Source organism: Dendrobates tinctorius, unplaced genomic scaffold (assembly GCF_039654945.1).
Source record: "Dendrobates tinctorius isolate UK_male_01 unplaced genomic scaffold, ASM3965494v1 ptg000342l, whole genome shotgun sequence".
Lineage (NCBI taxonomy): Eukaryota > Metazoa > Chordata > Amphibia > Anura > Dendrobatidae > Dendrobates > Dendrobates tinctorius.
Window position 1 is genome coordinate 2,897,410 of NW_027362008.1, and position 13,336 is coordinate 2,910,745.

Below are 13,336 nucleotides of genomic sequence, written 5' to 3' on the forward strand. Positions count from 1 at the left end.
TCCAAATTTTGTTAAAAAAAAAAAAAAAGAAAGAAAAAAAAAAATTCCGAGACCTGCAGCGTCTCCATTTTTTGTGATCTGGGGTCGGGTGAGTGCTTATTTTTTGGGCGCCGAGCTGACATTTTTATTGATATTTTGGTGCAGATACGATCTTTTGATCGCCCGTTATTGCATTTTAATGCAATGTTGCGGAGACCAAAAGAACATAATTCTGTTATTTTGACTTTTTTTTCCGTTACGCTGTTTAGCTCAGTGGTCGGCGCTCATGGTAATCCGGAAGTGAAAACCACAGAGGTCTGCAGGAGACCTCTGGTTGTCATGCCCACCCATCACTGACTGACTGCAGCATTTAAAGGGTTAATAGCCACGGGTGGATCGCGATTCCACCCGCGGCTGTCCCTGGCACATGTCAGCTGTTCAAAACAGCTGACATGTGCTGGGAAAGATGTGGGCTGACCGCCAGAGCCCACATCAAGGGGGGAGACACGATAAGCGCCGTACAGCGCATGTCATGAGGGGGTTAAAGAGGATCTTTCACCAGTATGAGCCTGCTAAACTGCCACATCCTGTAATAATGGCTGCACAGCTGAATAAAACATAGTTTCTATTTATTTTTTTTAATTAAGTCGTCCTCTCCGATGTGGAGATATCAGCTTGTTGACCAATCACAAGCAGGCACCAACATACAGGGTAAAAAAACAGCTTAGAGCAGGTTTTCACCTATGTGAGACACGTAATGACTGTCTGCTCTCCTCACAGATCTCACTGCAGAGTGATTATAAATGCTTGGAGTAGAGCTAAACTAAGTGATTACTCAAACTTCATCAGCTTTAATCTCAAGGCAGTCAGTGTGGGGGAGGGGATAGAGCTGGGCTCACAGCATTGTGGGAAGAGAGCTGGATAGGTATTTGTAATGAGACATCTCAGGTTTGCTTCTTGGCCCCCTCCCCCACAGTGACTGCCAGCTGAGAAGAGTAATCACACTCATCTCTGCTCTACTCATGGTACTTTGTAATCACACCCAGTTCTGCAGAGATCAGTGAGGACATACTGTCAGGTCATTATTTTGTAGGGCGTGTTGTTTTTTCCAGGGTTTTTGCTGCCTGGTTATGACTGCTCAAGATCATGCAGAAGAAGAAGTACATGCCACTAGAGAAAATTTTTTGAGAACACCCAGTGGCCTTATCATCTTATAAAGTTTCACCTAAACTTTACAAACGAATACCTCCAAAAGGTAGAAGAGAACTAAAATCTAAAAAAAAGACATTTTATTGAGCTCTGCAGTCACTATGCCATGATGTGAGCAGTTTAACATGTTCAAGCTGGTGGAACATACTCTTTAAACATCCAGATCATTTTAACTTTTTCCCCCAAATTTGTTTTGGATTCGATTTGCCCATAAATTGTGATTTGGAAACAAATCGATTCAGCAAAAATATAAAGTGTTCCAATGCCTTCAACTACCCTGAAATTACATGTACGACACTCCTGGGCCTGCCACCATTTATTACACTTTACAAAACACAGTGAACATAACTACAGTTTCTTTCTTTCATGAGTTCTCTTATGTCGAACAAGATCATATTTTTGTATAAAACGTCTCTCACACAGTGGACATGAATACGGCTTCTCTCCCGTGTGAATTCTCTCATGTGTAGGAAGACTTTCTTTACGTGTAAAAGATTTCCCACATTCTGAACATGAATACGGCTTCTCTCCAGTGTGACTTCGCTCATGTATAGCAAGCCTTGATTTACATATAAAAGATTTCCCACATTCTGAACATGAATATGGCTTCACTCCAGTGTGACTTCTCTCATGTACCACTAGACTTGATTTATTTGTAAAGCATTTCTCACAGTGTGAACATGAATACGGCTTCTCTCCAGTGTGAATTCTCTCATGTGTCTCAAGACTTGATTTACATGTAAAAGATTTCCCACATTCTGAACATGAATACGGCTTCTCTCCAGTGTGAATTCTCATATGTAAAACAAGATTATATTTTTGTATAAAATGTCTCTCACACAGTGAACATGAATACGGCTTCTCTCCAGTGTGAATTTTCTCATGTGTAGTAAGACTTTCTTTACGTGTAAAAGATTTCCCACATTCGGAACATGAATATACATTTCCTCCTGTGTGAATTCTCTCATGTGTAGCAAGCCTTGATTTACATGTAAAAGATTTCCCACACTCTGAACATGAATACAGATTTTCTCCTGCGTGACTTCTCTCATGTGTCACAAGACTTGACTTACATGTAAAAGATTTCCCACATTCTGAACATGAATACGGCTTCTCGCCAGTGTGAATTCTCTCATGTGTCACAAGACTTAACTTACATGTAAAAGATTTCCCACATTCTGAACATGAATACGGCTTCTCTCCAGTGTGAATTCTCATATGTAAAACAAGATTATATTTTTGTATAAAACGTCTCTCACACAATGAACATGAATACGGCTTCTCTCCAGTGTGAATTTTCTCATGTGTAGTAAGACTTGATTTACATGTAAAAGATTTCTCACATTCGGAACATGAATATACATTTCCTCCTGTGTGAATTCTCTCATGTGTAGCAAGCCTTGATTTACATGTAAAAGACTTCCCACATTCTGAACATGAATACAGATTTTCTCCTGTGTGACTTCTCTCATGTGTCACAAGACTTGACTTACATGTAAAAGATTTCCCACATTCTGAACATGAATACGGCTTCTCTCCAGTGTGAATTCTCTCATGTTTCTCAAGACTTGACTTACATGTAAAAGATTTCCCACATTCTGAACATGAATACGGCTTCTCTCCAGTGTGAATTCTCATATGTAAAACAAGATTATATTTTTGTATAAAACGTCTCTCACACAGTGAACATGAATACTGCTTCTCTCCAGTGTGAATTTTCTCATGTGTAGTAAGACTTGATTTACATGTAAAAGGTTTCCCACATTCTGAACATGAATACAGATTTTCTCCTGTGTGACTTCTCTCATGTGTCACAAGACTTGATTTATCTGAAAAGCATTTCTCACAGTGTGAACATGAATACGGCTTCACTCCAGTGTGAGTTCTCTCATGTGTATCAAGATTTGATTTACATGTAAAACATTTCCCACATTCTGAACATGAATACAGATTTTCTCCTGTGTGAATTTTCTCATGTGTAGCAAGACTTGTTTTATATATAAAAGATTTCCCACATTCCGAACATGAATACAGATTTTCTCCTGTGTGAATTTTCTGATGTGTAATAAGACTCCCTTTATGTTTAAAGCATTTTCCACATTCTGAACATGAATATGGCTTCTTTCCTGAGTGAATTTTCTGATGTTTATTAAGATACCCTTTGTCTATAAAAGACTTACCGCATTCTGAACATGAATACGGCTTCTCTCCTGTGTGAATTCTCTGATGTACAATAAGATTCCCTTTGTCTGTAAAGCATTTCCCACATTCTGAACATGAATATGGCTTCTCTCCTGTGTGAATTCTCTGATGTTTAATGAGCCTCCCTTTATCTGTAAAGCATTTCTCACATTCTGAACATGAATACAGGTTCTCACCTGTGTGAATTTTCTGATGTACAATAAGAGTCCCTTTCTTTGTAAAGGACTTCTCACATTCTGAACATGAAAATGGCTTCTCTCCTGTGTGACTTCGCTTATGTATAACAAATTTTGATTTCTTTGTAAAGAATTTCCCACATTCTGAACAGGAGTATGGCTTCTCTCCTTTGTGCTTTCTTTGTCTTAAAACATCTGACCTTGTAGCAAGTTTCTTGTCACCCTGAAATCTTGTATCCACTTTGTCTCCTGGAATTGTGGTAACAATGTGAGATTGCTCAGGAGAGGGCTCCTCATGATTAGGAGGATTATAAGAAAGTGAAGTGCTGTGAAGTCCAGGAGCTCCATGAAGGGGAATGAGGGATTCTCCATTAGACTGCTTCCTGATATCTTCTTTTTTACAAATTAGTGACAAACCGTTATTCTCACAAGGATTTCCTATAAGGATGAAAGATAGATTGGATGTGATCTTTTTTCAACAACATAAAAATGGATTTCTACATTTATTTCATGGAGCTCACAATGAAGACCCTCGTCAGTGAAAGGACCGGTAATAAGAAAGACAACTAGATACCGTAACATTAACACAATGACGGGTAAAGAGAATAACACATAGATTGGTGACATTGGCACAAGTCAGGGGTGGCAGAGATTAGACAGCAAATAGTTCTTAAAGGGATACAAATGTATAGCAGGGGCCGAGATACCAATATAGATTCAATTTTGTTTGGAGCAAATTGGTATTAAAACTTAACATTTAATTCACAACATTTACAATCCTAAAGTGCCAAGAAGTGCCTTATTAAAAAGGGCTTGTGCTATAGTGCAAACAGACCAGCATCCTGCGCTATACCGCTTTCTTGATAATTCTCTGTATTGAAGGACCAATATTCTTTTGATAACTTGGTGTATCCCACCTTGGTGTCAATATCAATCTCTCTCTGGAGATTATTGCTTTAGTTATAGTAAATAATACATTGGTATTGATCTCCAAATATCGACCAGTTCTGGATCCCACCACAATAGCATACACCAATAGATCCTCCGTAGTGTGACTGTGCTTCTAATAGGCAATCAAGCCCAACATCCATCCACTCATGGATGAGATCATGTTGCATGTCCTTCTTTTGAAATACAGCGGTTGAAAAACATATGAGTCTCATATTAATTCTTCAGTATTCACAATAATCACCCCACTCATGGAGTCAAATAGATCCAAATCTTCAGTATAGAAAGATCTGTCATATATTAACCCTCATAGTAAGTTATTATTGTGCCACTTACACTCATCTGAGGTGTCATTCGCTCATACACCGATGCCTGTATCCGCGCTCTTATTCAATGGGGGTCACTTCCGTAGCATATCACGGCGCCTTTGCCAGGTGGACTCTATCCCACATAATGTCTCAACGCGTTTCATCTCTAGAATCATCTGGGGATATGTGACATTTCTCATCTGTTAGGAGACATAGCGCGCAGGTATCCTAATTGACTTGTCTTATATGCATTCAAAAGACCCCGCGTGTAGCGTCTGTTTCCGGACGCCAGGTCCTTCACTTCCGGCTTGTGGAGCGCATGGGTTGATGATTGAACCACAAATGTATTTCCTTATGTCCATCACTGAAACCGGCAACATCACTTCCGGTTTCTGAAGCGCAGTACCGTCACTCCGGAGCGCTCACACGATCATGCTATTTCCTAGGTAACCTTGTGTTGTATACGAAGCCCACGTGATCACAGATCTTCTGCGGCACCGTGGTCTGATCATATAGTGACAGATAGGTGTGGTTACCCTTGATTAGGTATATTGAGATCTCATATAACCTTTAGGGGAACGTATATCTCAAATATGCAAGTCATATAGTATTAAAAGGAGCCCGTTATGAAGACATTTTCAGGGACTCTAATATCCAATATTCTTTATACACCATCATCATGGTGCTGAGGTATTCAATAGACAGGTCTCATATTAAAGATATTTTTAGTAAAAATTCATAGGGGTAGATGTTGCATGTAGTTTTTCGGACACCTGCCCAATTGTAATTGTGTAATTACACACAGCTGGACTCCAATGAAGGAGTAGAACCATCTCAAGGAGGATCACAAGGAAATGGACAGCATGTGACTTACATATGAGTGTCTGAGCAAAGGGGCTGAATACTTATTGATCATGTGATATTTTGTTTTTTCTTTTTTTTAATAAATTTGCAAAAAATTCTACATTTAATTTTTTTTCGGTCAAGATGGGGTGCAGAGAGCACATTAATGAGAAAAAAATAACTTTCTGAATTTACCAAATGGCTGCAATGAAATAAAAAGTGAAAAATTTAAAGGGGTCTGAATACTTTCCTACCCACTATAAGTGCATCTGAAGTGGGCACATTTTCCTAGCATTGTAATACTGCCTGCGATGTGTTCTAAACAGGGATATATCAGTGACGGGGAAGTGGAGATGATGCTGAGTGCAGAGGCCGAGGCGTGTGCAAGGAGAAACTGTGCCTGCTGTGGGAACACAGCAAACACACCCACCATGCTGCTCTAGCTTCTGGTCCCACTTAGTAGAGGTGCGTGGAACACCACTCTTGAAACCAGACCAGTGTGAAAAGGTTGCTGGATGGATAGAAGATAATGCTTCCAGTCACGTTGCCAGCACCACCCTGTCTAGCATATGGTCCAGGCCCAGTAGCCGTGTTGATCACATAATACTCACCCTAATCCTCCTTCCTCACACTATGCCGAATGCCCAGAGACAAGGGATCCCACACATGGACACTCCGAAGAGCTGTTCACATTTCCATTTATAGATTCTGGCCTCTCGCCCGCCCGTTTCAAGTGGAACATGTAGTAATGCTCAAATATTTCAGCAGCCACGGTCACAAGAAAGCGACGGTGTGAAAAAATGCAGCTACTGTCACAAGAGGTGGATTATGATGAGACATAATTGGCAATAAGTGGTGTTGTTACTGTCATGGTATTGGACAGGGTCCATGTTCTGCCCTCTCAGGGTTAATTGTTGTGGCCTCCCTTTGGATCTGGGAGGGGTATTTATACACACTCTGGACTAGGATTCCCTAGTCTGTGTGCCTGACCCCCTGGTGTGTGTGCTCTGTTTACGTCTGTTTGTTTTGCTCTCCGTGCTCGACTCGGTCTGTCTACTCTCTCGGCTTTCTGACCTCTGGCTTCCTTTTGACTATCCCTCTGCCTCCCCCCTCCGGTACCTCGTTATATCCTGGTTTTGACCTTAGCATATCTGACTACTCTCCGGCGTCTATTGTCTCCTCTGCACCCCAGCGCCTGGCGCCGCCCTCGGCCACCTCACACTCTGTCACGTGGTTCAGGTTGTGCTTGCTACCCGGTGAGTTCTCCGCCGTTGTGCTTTCAGCTCCCTTGCTGCGGCGCGCAGCCCTCCACGAAGCAGTTACACCCGGGAGCCATGACAGTTACGTCAGCAAGACAGGAGGAGGACCAGGGTGCTGAAGTGGAAGACAAAGTGGTGGATGATTAAGTCACTGACTCAACCTGGGAAAATGACACGAAAAAGCGAGGACAGTAGAGCACAGGAGGACGGATCTGCAGCACCACAACAGGCAGGAAGAGGCAGTCGGGTGGCCAGAGACACAAGGTGGTCAACTGATCCCCAGAGCACCAACACAGGTGAAGTTGCCAAGCCAAGGATTAGGTGTTCCCGAGTCTGCCGCTTTTTTAAAGAGACCAGTTAACTCAAAAAAGGCCATTTGCAACATCTGCCACACCAGCAACAGCATGGACAGCGCAACTACCAGCCTGACCATCACCAGTATGCTTAGGCACATGTAAGCAATGCACCCAACTACTTGGGCAGAATGCCATAGTCCAGAAAGGGTGTCTGCGGGTGACACCACTGCCTCTTCCTCTAGTCTACATGCACACCAATCCCCTGTCCATAACGCAGGCGAAGATGCCTCCCACCCTGCACCTGTCGTTACATACTTGCAACCATGTCATTGTCCCAGCGTAGAGTTCAGTTGTCCCTACTCGAGTCCTGTCCACACAAGGCTGAGTTTATGTTCCGCTGCCTTTCTTGTGACCCTCACGGTGTATGCATTTTTGATTTGATTTTTTACTCTTAGACCAGGAAAGATATTTGAACAAATTATTAAACAGCATGTATGTACAGTGGAGAAAAAAAGTAGTTAGTCAGCCACCAATTGTGCAAGCTTTCCCACTTAAAAAGATGAGAGAGACCTGTAATTGACATCATAGGTAGACCACAACTATGAGAGACAAAATGAGAAAACAAATCCAGAAAATCACCTTGTCTGATTTGGCAAGATTTATTTTTCAAATTATGGTGGAAAATAAGTATGTGATCACCTTAAAACATGCAAGATTTCTGGCTCTCACAGACCTGTAACTTCTTCGTTAAGAGGCTCCTCTGTCCTCCACTCATTACCTTTAGTAATGGCTCCTGTTTGAACTTGTCATCAGTATTAAAGACACCTGTCCACAACCTCAGTCATACTCCAAACTCCACTATGGTGAAGATCAAAGAGCTGTCGAAGGACACCAGAAACAAAATTGTAGCCCTGCACCAGGCTGTGAAGACTGAATCTGCAATAGGCAAGCAGCTGGCTGTGATGAAATCATCTGTGGGAGCAATAATAAGAAAATGGAAGACATACAAGACAACCGATAATCTCCCTCGATCTGGGGCTCCATGCAAGATCTCACCCCGTGGGGTCAAAATGATCACAAGAACCGAGAGAAAAAATCCTAGAACCACACGGGGGGACCTAGTGACTGACCTGCATAGAGCTGGGACTACCGTAACAAAGGCTACCATCAGTAACACGCTATGCCGCCAGGGACTCAGATCTTGCAGTGCCAGATGTGTCCCCCTGCTTAAGCCAGTACATGTCCAGGCATGTATGAGGTTTGCTAGAAAGCATTTGGATTATCCAGAAGAGTATTGGGAGAATGTCATATGGTCTTATAAAACCAAAGTAGATCTGTTTGGTAGAAACAAAACTCGTGGTGTTTGGGGGAGACAGAATGCTGAGTTGCATTCAAGGAACACCATACCTACTGTGAAGCATGGCGGTGGCAACATCATGCTTTGGGGCTGTTTCTCTGCAAAGGGACCAGGAACACTGATCCGTGTACATAAAAGAATGAATGGGGTCATGTATTGTGAGATTTTGAGTTCAAACCTCCTTCCATTTGCAAGGGCACTGAAGATGAAACGTGGATGGGTCTTTCAGCATGATAATGATACCAAGCACACCGCCAGAGCAACAAAGGAGTGGCTTCATAAGAAGCAAAAGTAGATCCTGGAGTGGCCTAGCCAGTCTCTAGATCTCAACCCCATAGAAAATCTTTGGAGGGAGTTGAAAGTCTGTGTTGCCCAGCAATAGGCCCAAAACATCACTTCTCTAGAGGAGATCTGCATGGAGGAATGGGTCAACATACCACCAACAATGTGTGCCAACTGTTGTGAGTTCATTCTCTGGTTCACCAGTTGTGAGTTCTCCTTCCAGACTCCCTCTGGTGGTAACAGGAGGTAGAGAGGCTGATTTGATCGGTGGAGATCTGCCACCTGAGAATGAGGATGACGACTGGATCTCAGGAGTCTCAGATTGGATTTAAGACAGCCGACGCCCTATTCTATTGCTGGTGATTCCTTCTGGCTTGTCAGCTCTTGGTTTTCAGCTCTGTTCCAGTCATCTAAAGCTGTTTTTCTGCTAATGTTCACACTTGATTTTGTTGGTCTATTCAGTTTTTTGGTGTGGTCAGCCAGCCCCTGCTGGGGGCTGTGCTGAATTTCCACTCTTATTTATCAGTAATTTGCCAATTAGCTTTTTGTCCCTTACTAGTTTGGTCTCTTTTTGCTCTGTCTCAGAATATTTCAGAGTGCTGATATAGTGGGAGAAGTCTAGTGACTTCAGGGTTCATTTTGCTATCAGAAGTGTTGGACATGATTTTTGCAGGGTTTTTTGCAGGTTGCAGAGTGTCTTTTCTTTCCTTTCCTGTCTAGTTAGTTTGGGCCCCATCATTTGCTCAGCCTATTTTCCTGCCCGTGTTTGTGCCTTCATCTTATTTCACCGTCAATACATGTGTGGGGGCTATCTGTTCCTTTGGGGTCTGCTCTGGGGCAGTTAGTTTTCCCTTTTCTTGCTTTAGGCTTATTTAGTCCTCCGGCCGTGACGAGGCGTCTAGGAACATCGTAGGCACGCTCCACGGCTACTGCTAGTTGTGTGGTAAGATCAGGGATCTGCAATCTGCATAGTTACCAACCTCTTTGGTCTTCTGTGACTTAGCTTGTTTTGCTTTTTTCTCCTCGGTGACCCATTCATAACAGAAAAGGAAAAAGTTGTTTAAAAAAAAAAAAAAGGTCAGAATTTGTGGTTTTTTTTTATTATATTTTTTCCCTCTTTTTTTCTCTGGGGCCGTAGGAGGATTTTTTTCTTTTTCCTAATGGAGATTAAGCAATTGTCTGATCGTGTGGAGCAGCTGGCTGCTGAAGTGCAAAATTTCCACCTATCTCATTCAGTCACATGCTGCTGAACCTAAGATCCCTACTCCTGATTTGTTTTCTGGGGATCGGTCTAAATTTCTGAATTTTAAGAATAATTGTAAATTATTTCTGGCCTTGAAACCTAACTCACCGGGGAGCTCTGTGCAGCAGGTTAAAATTGTCATCTCCATGCTGCGCGGCGATCCCCAGGATTGGGCTTTTGCTCTGACACCTGAAAATCCTATTCTGACTAATGTGGATGCATTTCTTCAAGCCTTGGGGTTGTTGTATGATGAACCTAATGCTGTTGATCAAGCTGAGAGAACCCTGTTGGCATTAGACCAGGGTCTGGATCCTGCAGAGTTGTACTGTCAAAAATTCAGAAAGTGGGTGGTCCTTACTACATGGAATGATAGTGCATTGGCAGCTCATTCGGAAGGGTTTATCAGAGACCGTAAAAGATGTTATGGTGGGATTTCCTGTTCCCTCTGGTCTGGATGATTCTATGTCATTAGCCATTCAAGTTGATCGGCGTTTACGTGAACGTAAAACTACACGGGAGGCGCTGCCACCTTTTGAACAAACGTCTGAACCTATGCAATGTGATGGGGTCTTGTCTAGGGCGCAATGTCAGGAGTTTAGAAGACGTAATAAGCTGTGTTTTTTCTGTGGAGATGTCTCTCATACTATTTCTGTCTGCCCTAAACGAGAGAAACGTTTTGCACACACATTTGCTGTGGGCAGTGTACAAGTTTCTTTTGGCAATTACTCTGATCTGCTCCTTATCCACGTTTTCCATGAAGGCTTTTGTGGATTCAGGAGCAGCGTTGAATCTGATGGATTTGGACTTTGCTAAACGTTGTGGTTTTTCCATGACTCCTCTGCGGACGCCGATTCCTTTGAGGGGTATTGATGCTACTCCTTTGGCAGAGAATAAACCTCAGTTTTGGACCCAGGTGACAATGCGAGTTGCCCCAGACCACCAAGTTTCTGGGTTTTCCTTGGCTGCAAACTCATAATCCAGTTTTGGATTGGAAATCTGGGTCTGTGGTGAGTTGGGGTTGTCAGTGTGTTCTTAGGGACGCTCCTGTTTTCTCCACCTCTCCTCAGTCTCATGATATTCCTGATTATCTGGCTGATTTTTCTGATGTATTTAGTGAGAGTAAGTCTGCGTCTTTGCCTCCTCATAGGAGTCATGACTGTGCAATTGAGTTGATGCCTGGGTGTAAATTTCCCAAGGGTCGGCTTTTGAACTTATCAGTACCCGAACATGATGCTATGCGATCCTATATTAAGGAGTCATTGGAGAAAGGTCATATTAGACCATCCTCGTCACCTTTAGGTGCTGTTTTTTTTTGTGGCCAAGAAAGATGGTTCATTAAGACCGTGTATTGATTATCGTTCCCTTAACAAGATGACTGTTAAATATCAGTACCCGTTACCTCTGATGTCTGATTTATTCTCCAGAGTTAAGAGTGCCTGCTGGTTTACTAAGCTTGACCTCAGAGGGGCGTATAATCTTATTCGCATCAAGAACGGGGATGAATGGAAGATGGCGTTTAATACTCCGGAGGGACATTTTAAGTACCTGGTGATGCCTTTTGGGCTCACTAATGCCCCTTTTGTCTTCCAGTCCTTTATGAATGATATTTTCCGTGACTTTGTGGATAAGTTTTTGATCATCTATCTGGATGATATTTTGATCTTTTCTAGTGATTGGGATTCCCATGTGGAATACGTCCGGACCGTGTTCCGGATTTTGAGGGAGAATTCCCTGTTTGTCAAGGGATCGAAATGCCTCTTTGGTGTACAGAGGATTTAATTTTTGGGATTTATCTAGTCTCCGTCGACTATTGAAATGGACCCGGCCAAGGTACAGGCCATTTATGATTGGGTTCAGCCTACTTCTTTGAAGGCCCTCCAGAAGTTTTTGGGTTTTGCCAATTTCTATCTTAAATTTATAGGTAATTTTTCTGGTATTGTCAAACCACTGACTGATCTGACTAAGAAGGGCGCTGATGTGCTGAATTGGTCTCCTGAGGCTGTCTCAGCATTTCAGGAGCTTAAGCAGAGATTTACTTCAGCTCCAGTTTTACAGCAACCTGATGTCTCACTTCCATTTCAGGTGGAGGTAGATGCTTCGGAGATTGGTGCAGGAGCTGCTTTGTCCCAAAAAGACCCTGTGACTTCTAAGATGAATCCCTGTGCCTTCTTTTTTCGAAAGTTCTCCCCATCTGAACGCAACTATGACGTGGGGAATCGGGAATTGTTGGCCATGAAGTGGGCATTTGAGGAGTGGAGACATTGGTTGGAGGGAGCTAGACATCAAGTTGTGGTCCTCACCGATCACAAGAATTTGATTTATCTGGAGTCGGCCAAACGCTTGAATCCTAGACAGGCTAGATGGGCCTTGTTTTTCACGCGTTTTAATTTTGTGGTCTCTTTTTTTCCGGGCACTAAGAATGTTAAGGCAGACGCCCTTTCTAGGAGTTTCTTTGCCAATTCTCTTAGTGTGACCGAGCCTACTACCATCTTAGGTGAGGGGGTAGTTCTCTCTGCCATTTCGCCCGATTTGAGACGCGCCCTGGAGAAATTTTTTGGAGGATAAACCTGAGCGTTGCCCTATGGGAAAATTGTATGTTCCTGACCAGTGGAGAGAGTGATGTCTGAAATTCATTGCTCCGCATTGGCTGGTCATCCAGGTATTTTTGGTACCAGAGATTTGGTGAGTCGGTCCTTTTGGTGGCCTGCCTTATCTCGTGACGTCAGGAATTTTGTACAGTCCTGTGGGACTTGTTCTAGTGGGTTGCTGATGCCCTTGCCGGTGCCCAAGAGGCCATGGACCCATATCGCAATGGATTTTATTTCTGATCTTCCTGTCTCTCAGAGAATGACTTATCTGGGTGATTTGTGATAGATTTTCAAAGATGGTCCATCTTGTACCACTCCCAAAGTTGCCATCTTCCGCTGAGTTGGTGCCCTTGTTTTTACAACAGGTGGTTCGGTTACATGGGATTCCTGAGAATATTGTGTCCGACAGAGGAGTCCAGTTTGTTTCCAGATTCTGGAAAGCCTTTTGTTCCCGTCTGGGAATTCGGTTGTCCTTCTCCTCCGCGTTTCATCCCCAGACCAATGGGCAGACTGAGAGAACAAACCAGACCTTGGAGTCTTATTTAAGTTGTTTTATATCTGCTGATCAGGATGATTGGGTCTCATTTTTGCCCTTGGACGAATTCGCACTGAACAATAGAGCTAGTTCTGCCACTTTGATGTCACC

General features: G+C 43.0%; 1 protein-coding gene across 3 annotated transcripts in view; it reads right to left on the minus strand.

The window, feature by feature from the left end:
• Positions 1-1,489: 1,489 nt before the first annotated feature.
• LOC141074918 (uncharacterized) overlaps positions 1,490-13,336 on the minus strand; it is a 43,966-nt gene continuing 32,119 nt past the window's right edge. For all 3 annotated transcript variants that reach the window (XM_073562229.1, XM_073562228.1, XM_073562227.1), the window contains one exon: positions 1,490-4,004. In XM_073562229.1, coding sequence (XP_073418330.1) covers positions 1,537-4,004 — 2,468 coding nt within the window. In that variant the 3' untranslated portion in view covers positions 1,490-1,536. The remainder of the gene's footprint in view (positions 4,005-13,336) is intronic.